This window comes from Limanda limanda, chromosome 1 (assembly GCF_963576545.1).
Source record: "Limanda limanda chromosome 1, fLimLim1.1, whole genome shotgun sequence".
NCBI lineage: Eukaryota > Metazoa > Chordata > Actinopteri > Pleuronectiformes > Pleuronectidae > Limanda > Limanda limanda.
This window is the reverse complement of record NC_083636.1, coordinates 18014125-18039809: the sequence shown is the minus strand read 5'-3', so window position 1 is coordinate 18039809 and position 25685 is coordinate 18014125. Positions and strand designations below refer to the sequence as shown.

At 46.2% G+C, this 25685-nt stretch overlaps 1 protein-coding gene across 3 annotated transcripts; it reads left to right on the top strand.

Moving 5' to 3' along the window:
• The first annotated feature begins 174 nt into the window (after nucleotides 1-174).
• bltp3b (bridge-like lipid transfer protein family member 3B) lies at nucleotides 175-25685 on the top strand. 3 transcript variants are annotated; one of them, XM_061079516.1, is made up of 24 exons: nucleotides 175-634; nucleotides 8086-8248; nucleotides 10213-10251; nucleotides 11012-11103; nucleotides 12040-12229; nucleotides 12308-12448; nucleotides 12944-13111; nucleotides 13419-13599; nucleotides 13771-13854; nucleotides 14094-14255; nucleotides 14686-14801; nucleotides 14905-15046; nucleotides 15507-15700; nucleotides 15793-16539; nucleotides 17174-17808; nucleotides 18320-18403; nucleotides 19027-19175; nucleotides 19440-19597; nucleotides 19698-19848; nucleotides 20471-20512; nucleotides 22552-22811; nucleotides 23184-23292; nucleotides 23448-23605; nucleotides 23823-25685. In XM_061079516.1, the coding sequence occupies exons 1-24, from the start codon at nucleotides 591-593 to the stop codon at nucleotides 23949-23951; spliced, it is 4338 nt and encodes a 1445-aa protein (XP_060935499.1). In that variant the 5' UTR covers nucleotides 175-590; the 3' UTR covers nucleotides 23952-25685. The 3 variants fall into 3 exon arrangements, with proteins under 3 accessions (XP_060935499.1, XP_060935485.1, XP_060935492.1); XM_061079502.1 differs by lacking the exon at nucleotides 18320-18403; XM_061079509.1 differs by lacking the exons at nucleotides 18320-18403; nucleotides 20471-20512.

Sequence of the window (25685 nt, the reverse complement as noted above, 5' to 3'; positions counted from 1 at the left end):
CCATAAATAGAGGGGCTGAATTAGGGGGTGGAATATGCATAATAGCACAAATGTAAATGACTAAATTATGAATAATTCCTGTAATTTAACCCAAACTTTTCCTGGGTAGTAAAGTGTCGCGGTGTCCGAGCGGTCCGTGAAGGCAGCATGACGCTCCTCCCGGCCGCCGTGACAACAGACGCCGCTCCTCGGTGCATCAGTCCGGGGCTTTTCTGTGAGACACCGCCGAGAAGAACCGGAGCGTCCCTGACAGTTTCTGCAACCACTGACTCCACTAGTGATTCCACGTAAAACGACCCTAACGTCGGCATTCGTCGTCTGGGTGTGATGCCGTCTGCCCGCCCCCCGCCGCCTCATCCATCCCCCGGGGAACGAGGCGGGAGCTCAGCCGAGATGAAGAAGCCCGACGCCGGCAGCTCAGTTTGAGGCTTTGCACCCCGAGTGGAGGAGAAGAGCTAGCGGCTAACCAGCTAGCGGCTAACCCAACTAGCGGCTAACCAGCTAGCCAGCTAGCGGCTAACCAGCTAGCCGGACCTCCGCCAGATAGACACCCGGCCAGGGGGGACTCGGACCCCGGATCCGCTCGCACCATGGCCGGCCTCATCAAGAAGCAGATCCTGAAGCATCTGTCCAGGTCAGTTAGCATCAACAGACACGTAGCTCGGTAGCTGACACCTCCGCTAAACGAGCTAAAACACCTTTATTCCTCACTGGACGTGGGTGGGGACACTTCCGCTCGGCGGTGCAGCCCGTGGAGCCTGCACCCCCCGCTGTGTGACCGACTGTCAGTTGTGTTTTCAGCGGGTGTCACCCCCGCCTCGACCCCGGGACGTGGCCACCCCGGTAGACCGGCTAACCCTGCTAGCTCCAGGGGGTTAGCTAGCTAGCTAGGTAGCTCGCAGCTAATCTCTCGACACTTGCCGCGGCAGGTTGAGCGAGAACCGGCTGGTTGAGCCAGATTGTTTAAAATCAACAATCTCAGCCTCCTCCTGCCTGGATGCAAATCACCCTCCGGCCTTTTAAACTCACTTCATGCAAACATCGCCCACACGTACAGACGTGAATCTGACTTTGATTCACAGGGGGGCTGGTGCAAAGGACGATCCAGCGGGGTGCAGGTTTGTTTACACCGGGGTTCAAACCTCCCCTACCCGGCCTCCTCGACACCTGGCCTCGCCTTGTTAGAGATCATGCTTCCTCCACATGAACCCCCCCAGCAGAAACCTTCCAGGCCCTTCACTCCTCTCTCTCTTAACTCAACACATTTAATGTCACTTTTTATTTAAAGCTGTACAGTTTTATAGATTTAAAGGTGAATGAAGTTTATCAATCCAAATTGGGATTCATTATCGTGCTACAGCAGAATGTCAAGGGCACTGCACATAAAGCGAAGAAGCAATAAAACAGAAAGAAATAAAGTCGCTTACATTTTTTCAAATCATTAATTCTGGATCTTTTTTATTATCCTGTCACATGCTCTGTTTCTTTTATTATTATTATTATTATTATTGACCTGGGTGCAGCATTCAGCTCTGTCTGCTTCTCATGCATTATTCATTATTTTCCACTGTCCCTCAGCGGACTTTCAGCAGCACTTCTTTCCTGTTTCATTCCAGTGGGAGAACTTGAAACACGCTGCACATAGTAAAATCGCTTATAACGAAACCATTACAGAGCCCATTCACACATTAAACTAAGTCCTCTAAATGTCTTGAATGATAAAGGAGGTGATGGTGTAGATTAGGTTTCATGTCACTGGTGACTTGGACTTTGAAGCTCACCAGTGTGCAGGTAGACTGGTTTCTGCAGAGCACAGAGGTCATTGTGCCTGACGAATGAATCGCGGGTAATTTTTCACTCGGAGGTTAATACCTTTATGTTTGTGGGTTCTCTCTCCTTCACACACACACACACACACATTGTCACAGCCGAGCTGGCAACACACAACCTATTGTGTGCCGTGCCCTTCGTTGTCCTGCTGCTCTCTGTGTATGTGTCGAGGCACAAGTGCTTCTGCCTCTGTAGCATTAGCATCACCGCTGACAGGAAGCGACCAGAGGAGTAGTGATGTCATCCATCGTTGGGACTCGACATCTGATCCACCTTGTAACGTCCTGATTGGTGCTGAGCCGAGCGGCAGGCGACCCGTCCGGCAGTCGTCCAATCCTGCACCTTTTCTCAGTAGTGATGTCATGGTAAAGGTGCTGGTGTCAGAAGCGGCATCATCTTGTGCGCTCCAGTGTGTAAATAAACTGTCCACTATTATTATCATAATCATTATGATTTGGACGATTCCGGCTGGATTTGGTCGTTTTGCTTCCTCAGCCCCAGCCAGGAATAGTTTGCACCTCCTGCTCGCTTACTCACACAACACTGTAGGTTTGCTTACACAGCTACATGTTATGTTGTGGGTGTCAACATGTCAGCGTAGCGTCTGTCCTGAACTGTTGCAGAGGACACCCGTCTCTTCGATGCCCTCTGCGACCAGGACAGACTCGTCTCGCTGAGGCGGCAGCGGCACCACGTCTTTACAGTTCATTGACTCTGATGTCAGCGATGGCTGATCCTCCTCTGGCCAAGACAAGTGCAATGATGCGTGTCTGACATATTACACAAGTTTTCATGTGACACGATGAGTTTCTGGATGTGACACAACGTGCCCGAGGTGTTGGCGTGTGTATGTTGTGTGTGTTTCTAACGTGAGAGTGTATTGATGAAGGGTTTTGTCGAACCCAGGCAGCCCCTGGGGGTGAGATAATGATGATGAGGTGTGTGTCTGTGTGTGCATTACACTATTACACACATTTAGATCATCGACAAGCCCCTGGTGCAGAGCCAGACGGTGCAATATCCTATTACACACAGTGACACTCACAGAAACCCAGATGGATGGAGTAACAGCTAAGCACAGACTGTCGTGTTCAGTCACATTCTCTTTGCTCTGTTCCACCAAAGCAGAATCGATCTGGTGCATCGGAAGTTGAAGGTCAGAGTCGGACACAGAGCAGCGTTGTGGAGCGAGCAGATCTTCTGACACGGGAACTGAAGAATGAGAATTATATGTTGTGTGAAGGACGGGTCTATAAGAGCAGAGAAAACTAAGCTTTCCTTCCAATTTTCCCTCCTTCCTGAAGTCTGTCATTATCGTTTCCGTCTTTCCTTTCAACTTTTGTTTGAATGATTTGTTTTTCATAATTTGTCCCTGTCCCGTCCTTCCCTTCCCTGCAGCTTATTAGTCGCACATGACCACCACTCTCTTGCTAATTATCGGCAGCATAATTCACATGGAGTCACAGGGGAATGCAGAGAGTTGGAACAGCAAAGAGAGATTTGCTTGTCTGTGCATTAAACAAAGCCATTGGAAGACAAACTTAAAGTGAGTGGGCCCTTAGAATGAAGAGATTATCACTTCCCCCTCTAATGGAAAGAGTTCACAGCCTGGAAGATTAGGCTTCTTACAGTCAGGCTGGTATGTGACGGGTTTAAACCAGAGCTCTATATGAGAGTTAACCTGATGGCTTCAGTTAAACATATTCCTGCTGAATGTATAGAAGAGGAGACAGTTTAAGAAATCCTTTTTACTCTTTCGCTTATTGCAGACGTGCACGGAACTCTGGACATTTCCCTGAAGTTTTCCAGAGGGGCTGTATTTGAGAAGTCAGATCTCAGAGTCAGTTGTTCCAGACACTTTATGGAACTTCTCCCTTCAGCTCCTTAGTAAGATATCTTGATAATGTCAGAGTGAGCCCATTTGAGAATACAGCAGGAAAATGTCTGGAAACGCACAATTCATACGTCGTGTTCTATCTCCACTATCTCCTGCTTTATCTTTATGTAGAAGACAATCTCCAGAAAATGTCTGGACCAAATTCCCCTGAAATCATGACTGAAAGCAGCTTTGTAATGTTCATGGTTTAAATTATTCATCTTTATTAAAGTTGGGTTTTAGGTAATAAGTAAATGGTTATCATATGAATGAGCTGTCAAGTGTTTGTAACTCTTCACCAGTGGAGTTTTAGTGCACGTCACAGTGAGAGTGATCGGGTCCGATCCTGCTGTTGTGTCTGTGATCAGGAACCCGACTCTTTGCATCCTGCTGAGGCTGCATGATGATGATGCATTAATCGTGACAATCTCTCCACTATTCTCAGCGTTACTGCGAGCCGTTGGTGGGAAGGCTATAATGGCATGAGTCATGACTGGGCGCCTTGCTGTGGGTGTCTAATCGCTGCGTAGCTGTGAAGTATTTGTGTGTGTGTGTAGTGAATGCGTGAGAGGGCGACATTTGGACCCTGTCCCTCCAGGGCTTGGCGTCTCTGCTGCTGGTAACCAGGGGTTCTTGGATTGCTCTGTTTTTTGCTCTAACCTTTTCACCGCTTCCTCAGGGTCATAAATATTGCAGGACTCTCGGGCCTTTTGCTTCCAACACAAGCTCACTAGACTCTGACAGACTGATTGTGTATTTCTGAATTGTTGTCCACATGTTGATGTGTGTGAGTGTGTAGAGGTGTTTTGTGTATGTCGGCTGGAAAGTAACACAAGTCATCCCTCTTGATAATAAGTTTGAGGCGTCACAGTCTTTTTAATAACGGCTTTCTTAGGGTTTGCACAATGTAATTTAGTTTTCATCAACATATATTTTCATAACAGACACAGAGCAAAGAGCTGTGACAGAAGCGTAAACCTGCGGTGTTCATAAAACAGGAACATTGGTATAATATAAAATTCATTAAATGGTTGATTCCTCATTTTTATATTATTTCATCTAAATATTAAAAGACCCTAGACAACACCAACTGATCATTATGAAAAGGTTCACGAATGTGGGAACATGTTATTTATAAGTTTTCCATTGGATTTGCCAGCTCACCCACAGTGTGGGCAGTCGGCCTCTGAGCACTGCAGAGCCTCAGTCCTCCAATAGCAGCCAAGGAAGGGAGCAGACAACTTATTATCTGACAGGCCAATAAAAATACTTTTAAAGTCAATGATAGTAGATTACATTTGATCAACCTGATCCGCTATAAAATATTAGCAAGGTGATGTTTTCACCCCTTTCCGTTAGTTTGTTTGTGAAGCAAAAACTATAGAATGGATTTACACAAAACCTGGTGCATGGATGCGACACTGGCCAAGAAAGAACCCACTGCCAGAAATAAATGACCAGTGGGTTTTACACCTTTTAAACATGATTCTGTGATTGATTGGATCATCTTCTCACTACTATCCTGTGAGCTTCAGTGGCTGTTTCACTTTAACGAGACGAGTTGTCGGACCGTTCCTCCAGACTCATTACTGTGTGCTGTTGACCCTGAATGGACCAGTGAGGGATTTAGAGGCTCGTTTAAATGTCAGTCTCTGTTCATGTAGTCGAGCCAAAGCTCCCGCTCGGTCAAATGACCCTGGCAGGAAAGAATGTGGAAACATCCCAGATCACTTTTTTCCCCTGGATAACCACATTTCTAATTTCAAGGAGAGCTTCCCAAGGATACTTCCTTTCTTTTTCTTTTTATATTTGTCCATGTCCCGCTGTTTCTGCGTGTCTCTTTCTCTTTACTTCTATCTCTCTTTACGTTGCCACAGCGTCGGTTGCTAAAACAAGCTGGTTTGACTGAGTCACTCTGGCCATCTGCCCTCAGCCACCGCGCCTTCTGGCAACTGATGTCATCAGGCTGCGCCATTGAATGCATCATCAGAGCCGGAAAAAAGCTTGGAGACTCTGATTGTCCTTTCACAGACGAGTGAGGAGGATTCACTCTGCTCAGCTCTTCTTGTGCTGGGCTACAAGGAAAAACTGCCTTGTCGTGACATTTTAAATATAAAATATATGCCTGTGGAGATTATTTTAAAAGAAATGCCTCTAACCTTGTAGTTTCTCATTTAAGAAAGAAGATGGCGGGGTTATAACTAGGTAATAGCGAGAGTAATGTTGAAAGGTTCATTTTGAGTTTGACAGGAGCTTCAGTGTTTTCAGCAGTAGCTGCTCCTAATCTCTTTATGGGCCTGTTTTGGTCTGGTGAGCTCGGCCTTGCTGACTGGAATAATGGCTGAAGTCTTGAGAGGAGAAATCAAAGAGATGGATGAGTGTGAACTTAATACCCTCGGCCTCTTGCTGCTGTTCTCACACTTATACGTCAGCTACCTGTCTGTGTAAGTTTACCTAGCGTTGGTAGCCTTCATATTAGACAGCGGATCAGCAACATATTGGTTGATTTAAAGGTTTGGCTTATTTATGAGTTTGGAGGAGGAGGAGAGGAAGCAGGAGTTGGCCGAGGAGCCAGATAAGGAGCGAGCGGGTGGGTGAGGTTAGCTGGCGAGCTGGCTGACACTTGATCAGCAGCGGGGATGAATATTTCACTGGTCACACGGCTGAGAAACTCCAGCGACAACATCCAACCCAGAGAAACAAACTAACTGTGTGTGTCCCTTGTGAGGACAAGTGCACATCAAATTAATTTGTGCTGCCAACACCGAATAGTTCACAGGGAAGTTGTATTAGAGAAGAATTCAACACGGTCGGGAGAAGGTGTAGAGTGGAAAGACGGACTGAATAATTCAAAAGGCCGGTGTCGATCCGCGCCTCATTCAGACATCGAACAACGACACAACCAAGCTTCATCAGTTTCAGTCTCTTTGCTAGCATGCAGTGTTTTTCGCTGTTGGGTACAATAAACAAGTCGGTCACAGTCGGCTGCCAACTCAGGTTTTAGCAAAACCTGGTCTTATGGTGCATTTCACACAAAGGAACCTGGCAATATTTGCCAGGTTCCCCCCTGCACTGAAACGTTTGCTATACATTATTGTCGTGATTTCTTTTCTCCCGTTATGATGAAACATTCCTGTCATAGTTTTCATACAGTATTAAAGATATTGTGATATGTGAGTGGGGAACTAGTGCAGCTGGCTTCAGGGAAAACAAAAGCAGCATTGTTATGTTATCAGTGCGGTAAAACAGGTTGTGTATTCCCGCTGATATTGATTTCAGTTGATACCTGGTGCCATTGTTCAGTCATGAGCACTCATATTCACCGCAGTGTGCATCCAAGTTAGAAGGGAAGTTAAAACACTGAAGCTCCATCCTGTTGTCTGGATGTCATGGCCTCGATAAGCAGGTCACTGATCTGTGTTAGTTGTGAAACTCGGATCTGGCAGCGTGTGCCTGTGAGAGATTAGCCGAACTCTGCCGCACTGTGTGTTTTAAGAAGAGTGAATTTGCCACCATTTTAGTTAAGTAACTGGATGTGTAGCAGGAGATTGTGCACGAATATCTGAACTTGACCTTTGTACATCACTTAGTTGAAGGTGCGTTGCTCTTGACAGCCAGAGAATGTGAAATCAATGCTGTCCATGTTTTACGAGATTTCCTTAAACTGCTGTGTGGAGATGAACGGGTCAATAAACCATTCAGGATCTGAGCCCTCTGCTAACTATTAACCAATAATCAAACAGTGAATGGCTGCGGTAAACACTGTCAGGGACATTGAGTCTGTTTACTTAAGCTAAAGAGCAAATAGCCCAAACAAACACAATCACTTCATATATACACAAGATCTTTTACATGTTTCCTCAAGATGCTGAGATTACAAATATCAAATTTGGTTTACAGTTTAATTAATGATTATTTTTAGGCCTTTTGTGCCTTTAGATCCTCTACATAGCAGCTCAAGAAGTGTTTTCATTAGTAAACCCTCTGTACCTTGATCCTTTCTCCTCCATATCGTTATCAGATTAAGCTGTAACGCTGGAAACAAAGCAAACGTGTGTAGTTAACAAAGCCTCACACTGCTCTGGCTTCAGTTAAGTTGATTATTTATTTCCATTCCTGTAGCTGAGTTGATTGTCTACCCTCAAATACGGGTTTATTTTTGAGTGTACTATAAAAAGAAGTGGGTTTTATTCTTGAAATTTAATTAACTCTGATTTAGACTGAAATTATTTGGCTTGTCTTGTAGGAGAATTATTATTGGGGAATAAGACACACCAAAGCCCAACAGTTGGGGTTTGTTTTTCGTCGCTTTGCCAAAGATCCTGCTTCTATAAATATTCCCAGGCTCACAGGCTGCTCTTCTCATCTGTGTCTCTCAGGTTTGCTAAGAACCTGTCGCCGGACAAGATCAACCTCAGCACGCTGAAGGGGGAGGGCCAGCTCACCAACCTGGAGCTGGACGAGGAGGTTCTTCAGAGCCTGCTGGACCTGCCCACCTGGCTTGCCATCAACCGCGTGGAGTGCAACAAGGCCGCCATTCGGGTGAGGGTCACAGTCCTGGAGACAGTTTGTGCATTTTAAAGGAACAGTTTGACAGTTAGTCTCTTTTCTTTACTGTAAATAAAGATTGAAAAACTGAAGTGCAAAAACATGTGGTTTTATGGAGGGTTGTGGTAAAAGGACTGAATGAACACACTTGACTTTACAGGTCACATTCACCCATTTACACACACATTCATACAGCACCTATATACTCGTAGCTATTTCTGTCACACACAATTTGGATTGAAGGGGCTGGGAATTGAACCAACATCCTTCTGGTTACTGGACTTCCAGCCCTTTGTATCACGATTTTCCTTGCAACTGCTCAGAGCCAAAAAAATAGTTTGACCGATCGTCCTCAACCTTCTGTAAACAAGCTTATTGTTGTTTTCTGTTTAGGTTTTGGCAGTTAAACAGACATTAGAATCTTATTTTTCAAGTCTATGCAACAAAACAGCCTCTGGGTTTAAGACTTTATTGCTTGAAGGTGTAAACTTTCTAAATTAGACTTTGTCACTTTCCTTATTGCTATTGTCAAAGTACACAGATAAGACGGATATTGCTGATCGACATTCAAGTTTGCATTCACAACTGCTTTATGTGGTTTGTCTTCCGGCCTGAAACCAAGAGAACACTATCTCTTCTGTTCGGTACAGACAGGCACACGAATCAGGTCGGAGTAAAGCCGACACACTTATTAACAACCATGGAGTCTAAGTTGTAATGCACACACTCTGTCTGCTGGAGCTGTGCGGTGCCCCTGATGGTATTCATGGTCGTCAGTCATGTGAATGGGCAGACTGACACACCCTGGAAACTGTGAATGGAGCTGCACAGCTTCCATTATGACTGGACTTTTCATTCAGACCAAGGTCCAACCTTCCACCTCTTCTTTTCCTCCTCATCCACCTCTTCTTTTCCTCCTCATAACTTTCCTACTCAGCTCGTAACCTACTTTATCAACTGTGTTTGCCATCTTTCTTAACGTGGCTTATTAACCATCTTAATTTGATTATTGCTTAATCTGACAATGATCTTATTCATGTTAGCATAATCAGAGAATGCTTTTCAAATGGCAGCTTCCTATTCAGACTATTATCTTAATCAGGTTTATTTTGTAATGCAGTGCTGCAGCTTTAATACCCACATCATTTACAGAAAGTGTTCAGGGTGTCGGATTTCTGTTGAACAATGGAGCCGGTGAATGGAAACTTGTGTCAGCGCCTGTATTTCCCTGTTTACTGGTAAACTGGTAAAAAGAGAGAGTGAGAAGAGGTCACAGATGTGTATCTCACTTCCTCTCTTGTTAGATCTCCATGTCATCTTCCTGTTCCAGTCAACCCTCTTTCCTCTTCAATTTAAACGACTGACGCGCAGGTTGATGGTAAAGGAAAGTGGCTCCATTGATTGATATAGTTTGAATAAAGTTTACAAAATCAAAATTCTGTAGCAGCAGGTGATGCTCCTGTAGTTATACACACACTCATAAATATACATACACTGCATTAAATAAGGGACAGACATGAGTTTACACCCCCTACTGGCACCTCACAGTATTTCTACAACTATGAAATGTGTCTAATTCTATTAGTGCAGCAGATCCAACACCGTTTCTCACCTTTTGATTTATGACGTCTCGCAGAATGAGGCCCTCTGTGTAAAATAAGTGCAGGTCAACATGAAACTTTAATCTCTTTTCCTATATAGTATGACACAGACGTGAATCAAGAGGCTGCATGTTGAGGTTTAACGGAGCTGAATGGAAGGAACTCAGTCAGTCTCCACTCTTCTTTTTACTCCTTCCTCTCTGAGCTGCCTTTCCTGCTGTTTTGACTTGATTCAATTTGGTGCAGTTCAGTTGCATTTAATTTCATTTGTGTGTCCGATTGACTGGTAATCTGGCAAAGAACAATCAGAATATATCAAGGCTGAAAAGCGGAACTGCTGTTCTCATTTTATTACAGATACCATGGACAAAGTTGAAGACTCATCCCATCTCTTTGGTAAGTTTGACCTACAACACAATTAAAAAGGGCTGTCCAGAGTTGTTAAAGACACTGTTAGTGACAGTGGTGTCACTAGTTCAAATGAACCCATGATCTTCCTAAAGCAGCAGTGAAACTCTCCATTGATGCACTGTGACTGTGAGTGTGTTCAGCTTTTTGTCCTGAGCCTGGTTTGACTTCCAGAGCTCCTCAGTCTGGGTTTTATAGGAGTTACAAGCTAGTGCTTAGACTTTGGCCATTTTCTGCTTGAGCTTGCTTTCCGTCAGCGTCACTACTGCCAGCTTTTCCCTCGTGGCAGCCACCTCGCTGGCGCAGGTGTTAGGTTGACAGGCTGGTCCCAGTCCCCAGGTAGCTGCGAGTCCCAGCACACACACTGGTGGAAACCAACAACAACAGAATGGAACGTGCACCGCTTTTTCCAACACTCGTCTCAGCCAAGCGTGGTGTGTGGTCCACAAGACTCAGTCCTGATATAAACGTCCGGTACCTGGTGTTTTCACAACATTATTTGAAAACTATCACATTGTATATAATCATTATCAGGACCACATTATACAATAGCATTGTCTTAAAGGGCTCTTTGTTGAGTTCTCTATCTGTGAACACAAAGGAATCACACCTCCAGCGACGGCAAGGAAATATAAAACAGTGTTTGTGATAACACAGCGTTGTTCTTCAGGAGAGTCGACTGCACGAAGGTGGAATGTACATCGAAAAAAGACTTATCAATGAGCCTGTGTCTTGCCTCCTGTTTCAGACCCTGGATAAAGTGGTGATGGAGATGAGCACCTGTGATGAACCTCGTCCCCCCAATGGCCCGTCTCCCATAGCAACCGCATCCGGACAGAGGTGAGTGCCATGGTTGTTTTTTTTACACAAGTTTTATCCATTTAAGTTTTGCTCTATTTTATGCACTTAAAGAGGGTTTAAGGGGTTTGGGTTATAACTAGATATTGAGATAATGAAATGTGACTAGGGATGGGGGAAAAATCGATTCAGTTACAAATCGGGATTCTTGTGAATGACGATTTTAAATCGATATGCTGCCTCCGAAATCGATTTTTAATCATATTTATTGGTTTATACAGGGGGGATATATGGGGGGAGCAGCATCACCCCAGAGCATGTTGACCAGCTCTTGTTTTTGCAGAAGAATCTAAACATACCCAAGCACTAGCTTTGCATCGGCTACATGCAAACAACAATAGCCTACTTCTTGTTTATTTCAAAGTTTATATTTTAAGTAAACTTTAATTAATTCTATTTAATTTACCTTTTATTTATTGTTTAAAAGTAGCCTAAGTGGCATACATTTCTTAATCTGTCAGTTTGTGTGCAGTTGACAGGCGCTATACAATAATAGGGCACATTTTTATTTATTTTCTCTATTGGCTGCCCGGCAGTCATTAAGTTAATGTTAATATTTGAAATAAAACTGGTAAAGCTCTAAGTGAATTTGACTGTGTTGTATTTGAAGGAATGATTCAACATTTTTCCATGGTCCAAAAAAATAACCAAAAGAAATCCCAGGAAATCGTAATATCGAATCCCAATACTTACAGAATCGCAATACCCACAGAAATCGCAATACATATCGTATCGCCACCTAAGTATCGTGATAGTATCGTATCGGGAGGTCCCTGCCGATTCCCGTCCCTAAATGTGACTGGTTATGTTTTATCCTGATCCTGGCTCACAATACGTTGCTATCCATTTGTTGCTAAGCTCTTCTTACCACCTTGTTTACCTCCCCTCCCTCCACTAATATCCACCTGTGTGTTACAGTGAATATGGCTTCGCTGAGAAGGTGGTGGAGGGAATATCTCTTTCCATCAACTCCATAGTGATCCGGATCAGTGCCAAGGCCTTCAACGCCTCCTTTGAGCTCTCGCAGCTGCAGGTCTGCAGCGTCAACACCAGCTGGAGTATCGGCGACCTGCGGTTCACCCGCATCCAGGACCCTCAGAGGGGAGAGGTCGGTATATTTTGATATCTGAGTAAAGACTATGAGGTTGTCATGTTTTCTAAATGGAATCCTGCCTGCTCTGTCCAGATCCTGACATTTAAGGAGATAAGCTGGCAGATGATCCGCATCGAGGCGGACGCCATCCAGAGCACCGAGCACGAGATGCTGAGCGCCCCCATCCGCCTCATCACCAACCAGTCCAAGATCCGAGTCACCCTCAAGCGACGGGTCAGAGACAAACACAGATTCAGACATTTTCACTTTTTCACGAAATTTGATGAACTAGAGTTAAAACACAAACATCCTGTTGTCTGCTGTGAACAATAATCCCTTTGTTTGAACTCGCAGGCTGCAGCAGCCATTCATCACACAAATAGTGTTTACTCAAACAAAATATCAACTAATGAGTGTGTTGAATATTCTATAAAAAGCAGTATCAAGTGCAAAAACAGCTTTTAGTTGTTGTTTGAAGATATTTAACATCGTTTGTTTCTTAAGGATGAAGTTAACTGCTGAACCAAGGTTTTACTTCTAGACGAAAACATTTTCTCTCTAAATAAATGCTGTTGGTGCAGTTACAGCTTAACGTGTGCCTCCTGTGCTGTATTTGTATATGTAGAGTTATATAATTTAACTACCAATGCCACAGGACGTTAAATGAAGCTCTCCAGCTAACCACACCTGCATAATGAATGTTAACACCATGGCGTCTGTCTGACACAGATAAAGGACTGTAACGTGGTGGCCTCCAAGCTGATCCTGATCCTGGACGACCTGCTCTGGGTGCTGACCGACTCCCAGCTCAAAGCCATGGTGCAGTACGCCAAGTCCCTCAGCGAGGCCATGGAGAAGTCCGCCCAGCAGAGGAAGAGCATGGCCACAGAGGACCAGGTACACATACACATACATCACTGAGGGGTTAATAGAGATATCCATCCACATGTAGACGAGGCTCCAGAGAAAATCTTTACCAACTACAAACTCTCTGTTTGCCCTCTATTACATTCATAACCCACACAGATTCACACCTACCCACATCCACATCCAATTTCCTGTACTCAGTGTTTTCTGTAATCTGGTCTAACACGCCATCTGCTGGATGGATGGGGTACTTCCTGAACCAGCTGTTACTTTGAACCGGATTGGCTGTAAACTCTGTGTAAATATTATTTGATATATATGCATCTTGGTTCACCAGGCGTCATCAGCGCCGCCCACAGCCCAGCAGGTGCGAACCCAGCAGGCGTCCACAGCCGTTGACCAGGGCGCCACCATGGCCAAGCTGTTCAGCGCCTACGATGTATGTGAGACGTCCCACCACCTCCAGATCACACATCTGGACCTGCACATCTGTGATGACATCCATGCAAAGGACAAAGGTACCAAACACACAGATTTACACGTACTGAACACACACATTCTACAAGTCTGAGAAGGGCAGAAATCCACTGCCACAGATGTTAAACAGCATAAACCCTTGTTTTCTTGTGCAGCCAAACTTTGATGCATTTTTTTATATGATTTTTTCTGCTTTTCCTTCCACTGTGCAGTGCCTAACAAGAGGATAACAGGAGGGGCCATGCAGCTTTCCTTCAGCTCCATCACTCTGGACTACTACCCTCTCCACAGAGCAGGTATGAATCAGGGCCAAGCTCACCATGAGTCACTGTCACCTATTTACTGCAATGCAATACTTACTGTCTGTTGTGTCACATCCAGCAGTTTAATAACCATCCTCTCCTAACTTACATTATGCAAATTTGAAGGATATTAAGATTTTTTCACAGCCTAAAAGAGTAAAGTCATATTTTCATCTGGTGTATCGGACGTCCAACTACTTACCACCCGTTTCCCCACTCTCCAACCTCCCCAGGGGAAAGTTGTGCCCATTGGATGCACTACAGCGAAGCCACTAAGAGCAGGGAGGTCTGGGCTCGGAACCTTCTCGACGAGTTCAAGTCCAACGTGGAGATGTTAAAAAGTGCAGTTCGAGACCAGCCGGGCGCGGCCCCTGCACATGGCTCCCCACAGCATGGTAAGAGTTTTTCCTCAGCTTGTTGTAGGCGTTCGTTTTTTGGTGGAAACCCTGCACCACACCAGCATTTATGTGGGTTTTCTGTCCTCCAGAGTCCCTTAGGGACGATGTTTATGGGCCTCTAGGAAGTCAGGAGAGATCAGGAGGAGGAGGAGTAGGGCTTAGGGAGGCAGATGAAGGACTCCTAGAGTGGAGCCCACACACACAGCCTCCAGCCCAGTGCTGCTGGTGCCTAGAGCCAGGTACCGCGGTGTGTGTGCGCACAGACTTGTGCGGTGATGCACACCTTGTTTGCCAGGCCCAGTGGTTTGCTATCAGAGATCTGAGTGTTTGATCTGTTTGTCTCCTTCTTGGTTGTTCTTTTTTTCATTTTTATACCCCTCTCTTTCTCCCTTTCTTCTCTTCCATCGCTTTCTTTCTTCTTCTTCAGGTAAAATAAGCACCTGCTCCAGCAGTTCCTTCAGTCCTCCTCCCACACAAACCTCCAAGACCCAGCTCATGTCCAGCTCCATCGTTCTCAGGGTGGCTGACTTCAGCATCTATCAGGTCACCACAGACGTCCTCACTCGTACAAAGCTTCAAATACGCAGCCACTGAGACTAATACATCTCCTCTCTCCTTTACCAACTCTGTCTATTTTGTGTTGCAGGTGTCGACGAACGACCAACGTCGCTCCAGCCCCAAAACCATGATTTCCTGTAATAAGAAGTCCTTGTACCTTCCCCCAGAGATGCCAGCCATCCATGCAGAGTTCACAGAGTACTACTACCCTGATGGAAAAGACTACCCCAGTACGACTTCTGTGTTTTAACACCCTAGCTACAGTGAAATCACGAAAGCAGCGTCTTGTATTAGAACGGTTAATCTTGATTAGCTGTGTAATAGGCTGGTTTTCTCCACTGCCAGCGACTCCTCTTTTTCTCACCTCCCTTTTAGGATCTATTCAGCTCGTTCATTCAGCTGCGTCAGGTCCTGTGTGCCTGAGGACATTGATTTTTCTGAATTGCACTCAGTGCTCGGAATGAGGGATCACCCAATTAATTCATATTATGGATTTCTCACAGATTCTCCCCATTAGAAAACATTGGTTGAACATTTAAAGGATTTCTTCTCTGACTAATGATTCTGTGGTCTACACCCGGTATTCCCCCCCAAATTTAAAAACACAGCAAATGTCTTATCCTGCCCCCTCCTGTTTGCTTAAAGACAAATTAATGCAATCTCCCCTCCACCTCTGCTCCCCTCCTCCAGTCCCATGTCCCAACCTGTATGCCCAGCTGAACGCCCTGCAGCTGGTCCTGGATCCTCGCAGCCTGGTGTGGATCAACCTCTTCGCCCTTGACCTCAGGCAGAGTCTGGAGCAGTTCATGGAGATTTACAAGCTCAGCGACTCGCAGAAACCTGAAGAGCATGTGGACATCAAGGTCGACGGCCTCATGCTCAAGGTGAAGACGACGGCAGACGTGTGATCTTTATTCATCTCTGACCTTTACCTCATGGTATTTATCCCTGATTCTTGGTTTGTGCTTCCCATCAGCTGGTGATCCCCACGGACCGAGACGCCTCCTCTCCTCCTGACCTGCCTCGCTCCATCTCTATACAGACTTCAGAGATGGTGGCCACTAACACCCGGCACCCGGCCAACTGCACCCGCTCGCACCTCGAGGCCCTGCTGCAGTCCTTCGAAGAGGAGCCTTACTTCTCTTCGTCTTTCTCCTCATTCCCTCGCTCCACCTCCTCCCAGCCCCTCCTCCATCCCGTCTTCCAGCTTCACGCCCACGAACAAGACACCAAGCTCCACGATATCTACCGGGGCCTGGTGGTGCCGACGATGGGCACAAACTCCCTCAAGATGCCGGCCGCCACAGACATTTGGGCGCTGCACTTCGCCCAGTTCTGGGTGGACTATGAGGGCACCCGGGGGGGCAAAGGTCGGCCGCAGCCCTTTGTGGACTCCTTCCCTCTCACGGTGTGGGCGTGTCAGCCGGCGAAGCTCATCCAGCACCAGGAGAGGCTGAGAGGTGCTGCTGGATCAGGTCTGTCCCCGAGCACATCCGTAGAAGCTGTTGCGCGCCAGCAGAGGAAACGCTTACTGAAGGAGTATTACAGCACTGAAGCTGCAGCAGCAGTAGCATCTCACAGCGTTGATGCTGCACCCCCCCCCAGCAACGGACTCCATAAGCCCCTCTCATTGGAAAGTCTGCCTTCCTCCTCTTCATCAACATCAAGTAAAGATGCAGACGTTCATGTGTTGGTGCAAGTGCAGAAGCATTTAAGTGCTCAGGTATGTTTGTCATCCTTTAAAAAAGAATTCATATCAAAACAAGGTCACACACATTAACAACCCTTGTGTTTTCTGAGCTCTCGAGTTTCCTTCCTGGCTGGTTTTATTTTGTAGTCATGAAGAATAATGGACAAAATGTTGAGGCGGCAGGCTTGTCATTTTTAGTCAGCACTTTCCCAGGGTTGAAAAGACAGTTATTGCCTGCAGCAGATTACGGCAGCTGTCGATAATAAACATTCATGCTGTCATTAATTTGCTCAAAGGCCAAAATGATGAACTAAATGATCTACTCTCAAGTTAATGTACTTTCTGGTGTTGGCACTTGGCCGAGAAACGTCTGTAAGGGGAAGAAATTCGGCCCTGAGATCACAAGTGGAGTGTTTTTGCATGCTGCTGACATGTCTTCCTTCCATGTTCGTCTCACTTGAACTATCGGCTACCATGCCTCCCACTGTCTTCTGTGGTACAATAGCTGAATGGATTTGATGCTGTATGCATATTAGTGATCACTAAAGAGCAGGACTGATGCAGTTTCTTCTTCCCTTATTCTATTGATTCAGAGGCTTTATTGCCAGCAGATCACCCATTATGTAATTGTAAATTCACTTTGGTGTTTTGGTGTGTGTGTCTGCAGGTGAGCCACCGGCAGTATGTGTTCCTGATGCAGCTTCAGCGTAGCATCAAGGCCCTGCAGCAGACGCTGCAGCAGGACCTGGAGGCGATGAGCTCCAAGAAGGAACGCAAAGACCTGTACCAGTGTCCTGCCGACCACCAGCCCTTCACCGTCTGCCTGGGCCTCCTGCTGAAGAGCGCCGAGGTGTCCCTGCTCCTGAAGCCCGTCGCCCAGCCCGAAGGTTCACGGTCTCCCATGGTGCCGGAGCTCTCGCCATCAGAGAGCCGAGGAACTCTGGAGCCAGGCAGCGATGCGGGAGAGGCGGCGGGGTCTGAAGGAGGAGGAGCCAAAGGGTCATGCACTGTAGACCAGCTGTTATGTGGTGAAGGCTCGGAGAGCGCGGCCACGCAGGGTCCTGCCCCCCTCGTCCCCACCTCCACGACCGCTGTGCCCCCAGACTCAAATCACAAAGCCTCACTGGAGGAGAGGACTTCAGCAAAGAGGTGGAGTTCAGAAGAAGGGGGTGAGATGCCGGTGGATGGGTTGACTCTGGGTGACGGAACGGGGGTTGATCCTCTGTCGGACCCGAGCGGCAGCAAAGACTGGAGCGACAAAGACAAAGCTGCAGCTGCTAAGATGTCTCAGTCAAGTTCCAGGTTTGTCACCGAAATGTCCTGAGCTGAACTGATATCACACTAAATAAAATATAAACATTGTCAGTGCTGGACACAAGGTCAGCGACGGATTTAAAAGTGTTAAGTCAATCACTGAGTCCAAAACCCAAATATATTTGATTTACAGCTATATAAATTAAATAAAAGTAGCAAATTATTTTCTTGAGGATCAGTATGGAGCCCTTAAAAGATCGCCTACTTGTTGAATACCTCTCTAACTGAGTCTGTCTATCCCTGAACACAAGCTCTGTGTGTTGAACCCCCTCATGAGTGTGTGTCCGACCTCACGTGTCTCTGACAGTTTGTGTGTTGGCTGCTCTGAAGCTGCCATGTCTTTCTCTGTGTGTTCTCCTCATCTCTTGCCTGTCAGCAGCAGCACCATACATGTTGTCATCTTTCAATTCATCCACTTCCTTTTCTGCCTCTTGACCGCTGCTTTGATCCAATGCGAGCTGTGTGTGTGTGCGTGTGTGTGTGTTCTCTCTCTACCAAGGAAAGGAAGTTTGTCTTTGGTTTCTGATCTCCTCAGCTCTTCAAACTCCAGCAGATCCATCTCCCTTTATTCCATGTCCAACATGTAAGGCACTGGATCTGTGACTAGCTGTGATAGTGACCGTGTGTATGGGTGCATATGTGTGTGTGTGTGTCCTTGTTCCCCGTGATTGTTCAAACGTGCCTGTGTGAATCCCCTGTGGGCATGCATTTGCATGAGTGCATGAAACGCTGGTATGTGTCTGTGTGTTGAGTTTCTGTGTTCAGCGTCCAACCACCGACACGTGATGAAGGTAGAGATGAAACTGGAAGCTCATCTTTTTCAGCCCCTGCCTTTTGGGAGCTGCTTTGATTTTGTACGTCATGATTGTTCCTGGGATCATTTCTGGTGCTCGGGACGGTGGCCCACTTGGTTCTTACACGGCCTTAAACAACAGCACACAAAGGAGTTGAGCGATATTTAATTCATGACTTGTTGAGTAAGCCCTGTCAGCTTTCTGTGCAGGCTCCTTGCACAAGTCTCAGCTCAGTGACCGCATAAAAAATACATTTCATATCAGATGTGGGGAAACAGAAGCAACACACTTGTTATTTTTTCTTGTCTGTATATTAATTGTCTTTTTTGCGTTGTATGTCCTCTTAAATGTGTCGTGTTTCTCTGGCAGGTATTTAATCTCATCTCTATGCGTGTGTGTGTTTTTGCTGTAGCGGTCGTTTGATGCGCGATCGCTCTCAGTCCAGTTTCTCAGTGTCCTACAAGAACATGAAGAAGAGCCCTTCCCTGCAGTCGCTGGACAACATCTCCATTGACAGCTACCTGATGGAGGACGGAGACGCGTACAGCCTTCTGGAGAGAGGTGGAGCAAACACATGAAAAATAATCTTTATTTATTCAGGGTCTCTACGTAGAAGATGGTACAAACGAAAAAGTCTTAAAAGGGAACAAGTCATTATTCCTGTCTGTGTACCTGCAGGCAGCTGTTTTGACCAGACGGTGGCAGTATTGTGCTGATAGGCTAGACTCAGTGCATGAATTCATAAAGCTTGAGGCTGTATAAAGGTATTGTCCCCTGTGTGCTAGTTTGTGTGAGTCGTCATATTTTTCATGTCTCCGTGTTTAGACGACGTGTCAATGTCGGGCTTCAAGGACGCCGTCAGTGAGCAGAGCGCCACAGAGAGCGCCGCCGAGGCTGCGTTCAGTCAGGAGCAGGAGGGAGGCGTGTCCCCCGATACGGTCAGCGCCACCTCCCAGAGCATCGACGAGCCCACCAAAGATATAGTAAGATGTGGCTCCCCCCGGAAAAAAAGTGCATTTATCTAAATCAACTGAGGAAATCGAGATCAAGCGGCTGATTATGTCGTCTGTCGTCTTGCTCCAGGTGTCGGTGCTGGTGCTGAAGGTGCGGTCGGTGTGCGTGGGCATGGAGGCCGTGGGCGAGAGCACGGCCGTGGCTCTGGAGGTCGGCCAGGTGATACCGAGCCAGCTGGGAAACGTCAGCCTCAGACAGTACCTCAGCAACCGCAGCCTGGGTAAGAAGTCGTTCACACACACACACACACACACTTAAACTCTACGTGACTGAGCATGAAACACATGTGATATGTTGTGAGGGATATATTATCCGTTTTTGCACGGCTGCTTGGACTCACATTTTTAAATTTGCGTGCTATGTACATTATTCTAACATCAAACAGTCATCAACACACTGATTTTAAAAAAGGTACGATAACTATTGTATACACACAACCTCAAAAAGAAAAGGAAGAAAATTGCTCGACACTGGAATAAGAGAAACGCTTGCAATTTAAATGAAGCTCCAGTAAATATAAATTCTGCAACTTCTTTTCTATTTTTATAGATTATTTTTAGATGATTTGTTGAATAGAGAGAGAGAGAGAGAGAGAGAGGAAACATGTCATGACGGGAGAGGAAGGATGTGTGGTGGAGGTCCACGAACAGACTGGAGGCTCAGTTGTTGGGATTTGAACCAGCAGGATGCTCCGTTACTGATAATTATATTGAGTCTATGGTTGCAGCTCAAGTTGGAATCCCCTCCTCTACCACGCACACACAAACACACACACACATATTTACACACTAACAGAGCCATCCCCTTCTCCTTGTTGTTTACCTTGCCATAACTCCCCACAGGTATGGTGGGTTCAGTACCAATACCTGCTCAAAGCAGCCAAGGTAACTGCTGTGTCACTCACAAGCCGTGACTTAACGTGCATGTTTGCCTCAGCGCGTCTTTTCCTGCCCACTGTGAACAGTGTGTGTGTGAACTGTGTGTGTGTGTGAACGGTTTGTGTGTGTGTGTGTGAACGGTTTGTGTGTTAACAGTGTGTGTGGGCGTTTTTTCCTTGTTGTCATATCTCATTTTCAGACTGGGGACTCTTGCTCGACAGCATGCTCTGCAGATGCACATAGACTCAGTGTGTTGCAATCCAAGTGATCGCATGAAGCGTGTGCGTGCGTGCGCGTGCGCGCGTGTGTGTGTGTGTTATTTTCCAGCAGCAGGGTGTGTTTATGTGAGGGTAAATTTGACAGTAATGGAGTGAGTGGGTCCCATTATTTGCAACATTAGGCCCACAACCTTAGAGTGTGTGTGAGAGAGAGACAGATTCAAATTAACTCCAACTATCTGTGTAGTCTATATTAACCCTTAATCTTCCTCTTCTCCTCCCGGCATAATTTGCCATTTCTGTTTCTCCCCCTCTCCCCTCCCCCCCCTCTCCCCCCCCTGTATCACTCTGTCTCCCTCTCTCTCTCTCTCTCTCCCTCTCCCCCCTCTGCCTCCCTCATCTCTCCACTGCAGCAGACTTTGCAGTTTCAGTCCAATGATTCAGGCAATGAGAGAAACGCCAGATTTTCCCCCTGACTACCTTCCTCCTCCTCCTCCTCCTCCTCCTCCTCTCTCACAAGAGCAATCCCTCCTCCTCCCCTCTTCCTTCTTCCTCCACCTTTCCTCTTTACTCCTCCCGTCCGCTCCTACTCCATCTTCCTGCTAATCCTCTGTCATTAAACCCCCCCTCTCCTCTTCCTCTCTCCACCTTTCCTTCCCCTTCCTCGCTCCCCCACTCTAGGCCATCTTCTCTCCCTCCTACCCGTCTTATCTCAGTTCCTCAGTCCTGTCTCTCTCCATTTGCTTCGATCCCAGCCGCTCAGGATTGAGACAGAATGGATTGTGTGTGTGACTTGGTGAATGTTTTCACTCTATATGTCATTAACCCTCTCCTGACTTTCCTTCAGAGAGAACATGTGATGCTCTACTCGTCGTAATGAAAACATTTTTTTCTTCAAGTGACCATTTTCATGCCTTGCTGAGTGTTTTTATCCCAGCTAGTCGTCTTGTGTATTAAAAACTTGTGCCTGTACTCGTTTGCTTGCCGGCAGAATTAATATTTGTGTGAAAAGTGACAAAGAGGTTACTCACCTTTCTCTAAGGTTTAACATCTCACCTCCTCGTCTCTCATCACCTCCCGTTTGTATTCTCGCTCCTCACTCTCACCTTTTCTGCCTCTTTTCTTCAAGAACAAAAACAGCGTCCTCACATTGTGCGGCACCGAGAGTCAAATTCAGGTCATTCACAGATGAAACACTTTACTCGGCTTGTTCCCTGTCGCGTCTTTCACAACTTCTCCGAGCAGATTTTTTGAGAAGTGTCTAATTCACAAAAGGAAGAAAAAGAAAATGATTCAGTGGTTAAATCCTCACTTCTTAGGTGGGGGTTTCCACCGAACCCTCTAATCCCTCGTCCTCGGAGATGATTAAACATCGCTGCAGTGAAAGGAACCGGTGGGATTGTACAGGATCTCACTCTCCTTCCGTCCACCTTCTTACCTCATTCCTTCCTGCTTCTCCTTTTTTCCCAGCTCACTTTCTTTTTCATCCATTCTGTAACTTTAACCTCGTTTAAACCTGGTCTTAACATGCACCCTTGTTTTAAATGAGCACATTAACACAAAGTCAAGCTGTAAATTCACAAATTGTAACATCTTGAAAACATATACTCCTTGTTTTTTATAATACAGTTAAATTCAAATTAAATTAAATTTTATTGTCGGAATTATTTCTATATTATAATTTATATGGTTTATGATATGAGAAATCCTCTTCTCTTATTGGGTGTATTTTAACGTCGGGTGTAAACGTCTCTGAGCCGAACCATCGCTCGCTCCACAGCCGCTGATACTCGAGCTAACGCTAACAGCCTCTCTCTCCCCCCACAGGAGGCGGCGAGTTCGGCTCGGCGTCCCACGGCTGCGGTCACAGTCCGGAGGTGCAGGCTCGCCTGGAGAGCGGGCCCTGCGCCGCCGCCCACTCCCCGCTGGCCGAGCGCAATGGCTTCCTGCAGCTGCGTCTCAACGGATACCAAGCCAACTTCCTGATGTCCACGCTGCGCAACCTGGCGCACTTTCTGGAGGACGACTCTGCGCCGCAGGTGCTGCCCATGGAGATCAGAGTCAGGAACACTCATATAAACCTAAAGGTGAGGATCTGGGATGGTTTCAGTCACACCTCTGTTATTCTAGCGATTCAGAGTTGGGATTTTTCTTTTAATTGGAGTTTATTATCGTGACACTCTACCCGTAATAAGTGTCATAACTCACTGCCACATTTTACAGCAGCTTCTGAAACCAAGTTAAACATTTAGAATCAGGCCGTAATTGGAATTTGGATTTGAACTGAATGTTTAATGACAGAGAAAAGGCCTTTCTGCCTCGGCTCTTGGGTTCCAGCACAGGTGGATGGATTTGCTGTGGAGCTGATGGGGAAACTCAGACATTCATAATTTAAACTCTCTCTCTTTCCTTCGTCTTTTCCCGCACATTAAAACTAACATTTACTTAATGTCTTTCAGGATGAGGGCCCCCGAGACAATCCCTCCGACGCTGAGCCCTCGCCCATCACCCTACACGTGGACAGTCTCATCATACACAGGAGAGACGATGGTTCTTTCTCTATAGGAGGTGACCAGCACAGACACACACACATTCGTTTTTGCCAGATATTTCCACCTCAGGGCTGATTCACAGCAGTTACACAACACGCTCCTATGAAATTCTTCTTAATTCCCTGTCGCCTCCTTCACATCTACAATTTCCCTCCTGTTGTCTCCTCTCAGTGGACGGAGCAGCGGAGGCCAAACCCAGAAAAGAGGGCGGGGTGACAGCCAGCTCACTGAGTCCGGTCCCTGTTGCCGTGGGCGGCGTCTGCAGCGCATCAAAGGCTTCGCAAACCCAAGCCCCGCCCCCCAGCCCTCCTCCATCAACCAGGGAAAAGGTGAGAAACAAAACAAATGCGTTCTGTGAAGCCAAGTGGGAGTAGAGTGTGGGAACGCCATCCGACCACGGGTTAGGACTAAAACGTATTCCATGATATTCCATGTCGGTTTGGGTCGCAGAGATGTGTGACAGTCTAGTTTATTTTACTTTCATGCTGCTAACACACACAAACACTGACTCATCTCCACGGCGCCTTCTTCCTTGTTTGTTTCCAGATGCTGACGGACGAGAACGAGTGCTTGAAGGTGGAGCTGTCGCGAGCCAAGATGGCGCTGGCTGAGGCTCAGATGGAGAAGGACTCGCTGGTTCACCGCATGAAGAACCTCAAAGTCCACAGCAGCTAGGTCCCGGCTCTGCCCTCGTCTACCGCGGCAGAGAAGACCCAGCGAGGCTCGGCAGAATGATTCAAGGCAACATGAAAGTCAAGAAAAAGGGAAAGCTACTCCCCCTACGCGCTTATTTGTCGATTGAGCCTCCGTGTGACTTCAAAAATAATTCCTCCATAAAGCAATGCAGAGTCTGTGGGAAGACTCAAAAACACAGTTTTACTCGCTTGTTGTCTATTTGATGTTCTCCACTTTGGACTGTGGAGGTTCGGAGAGTGGAAACGGGAGGAATGACATTAAGTCGGACTGTGTGTTTGTGTTTGTGTGTGTGTGTTTGTGAAAGAAGAAATAAAAAGGACAAGGACCTGAATCTGTGGTTGTGCCTACAGGAAGTCCTTCCCACACGTCTGTCGTCTAAGTTAAAACGGAGCAAAAAATAAATTAATCACAGCTAATCGTAAACAAGCTTTATTTAGATGTGTGTGTGTGTGTGTTAAACAACACTGAATGTCGAATCTTCAGAGGAATGTCTCAAAAAAATAATTTTGCACTGCGCTCAAATGAAACTCGTGTTTTAGCGCTTTCATATTCCGAGGGGACGAGACGCGCTCTCACTCGTCCTCCGAGTGTGTACAGTGTATATTGTATAGGAATTTTCTACAGGACTTTGAATGGCGATGCAGTGTTTCACTTGAATGTGTGTGTGTGTATCAACCGGAAAACAAGCATTTCATTCCTATAAGATGATGAATTTCTCTCTGTCAGTTGTCGCCCCCGCACTCGGCCGCGTCCATCCTCCTATTTTTCTACGTGTAAATAACCACGAAACCTTGCGGAGCACTTTTAAAAAAAACCAAACGGAGGCACTGTAAACGCAACAATCAGAACTGTGAGAGACGAGCCGTCAGCGAAGAGCAGTTAAAGAAAAGTCACACGTAGACTGTAAATAAAGATGGCGGACACGGCAGCTTAAGTGAAGCCAAAGCGCCTCGTTTCTCCCTCGGGTAAAACTCCCGCCTTCTCCATGTTAGCAGATGGGACGAGGAGGGTTTCTGTCATTTTAGGCTCCACGGCTGCACATCGGCACAAGATGGCGGCGTCATATCTGGGATATTTTCTGGACAGTGGGAGGAGACGCGTTGTTCATCTTTATTTACAGTTTATAAGTCGCCCACGTGTTTTACTTGGTGGAAGAAGAAAAAGAGGCGTAAATAAAGGCACATTGAGGGTGACTGACGACGTGTGTGTCTTTATGTTAATTCCTAATATAAATAATGAATATCAACGTGTCTGCTGCTGTTCAAGCTTCGTGCTGACGCGACATCTTCGGCCAAAAGTCGATGATAATATAGAACTAATGACTAGAATTAACTTTTTTTAACTGCACAAAAGATGATAGGATAAAAAACTCCAAGTGTTAGAACCATCGCATCTATCAGTTTACATGTGAAACTGTCACAACCTGAGCTTTTAGTCCATTTTCAATTCTTTACCAATTCTTCTGTGTCACGACTTGTTCTGCACACATACGTTTTGTCGAGAGGATTTTAACTCGACCGTACGTGAAGACTTGTTCGTGGAGAAGGAAAGATATTTTTCCCCTACATGTTTCCTCCGTTCATCACAGCCCTCCTCCTCCTCCTACTATCTGGACGCCTGTGGAGGAAGAAAAAAGACAAAGAGAAAGTAATAAATTGTATTTTGTCTGTCAAAGCTGCTGAAACACAGAAAATAAAAGAGAATGAAATTAAA

Coding starts and splice junctions, on each gene's coding strand:
- bltp3b (XM_061079516.1), top strand. CDS start 591: ATGGCCGGCCTCATCAAGAAGCAGATCCTGAAGCATCTGTCCAG. Junction 635..8,085: donor ATCCTGAAGCATCTGTCCAG/GTCAGTTAGCAT, acceptor TGTGTCTCTCAG/GTTTGCTAAGAACCTGTCGC. Junction 18,404..19,026: donor CTTTATTCCATGTCCAACAT/GTAAGGCACTGG, acceptor TTTTTGCTGTAG/CGGTCGTTTGATGCGCGATC.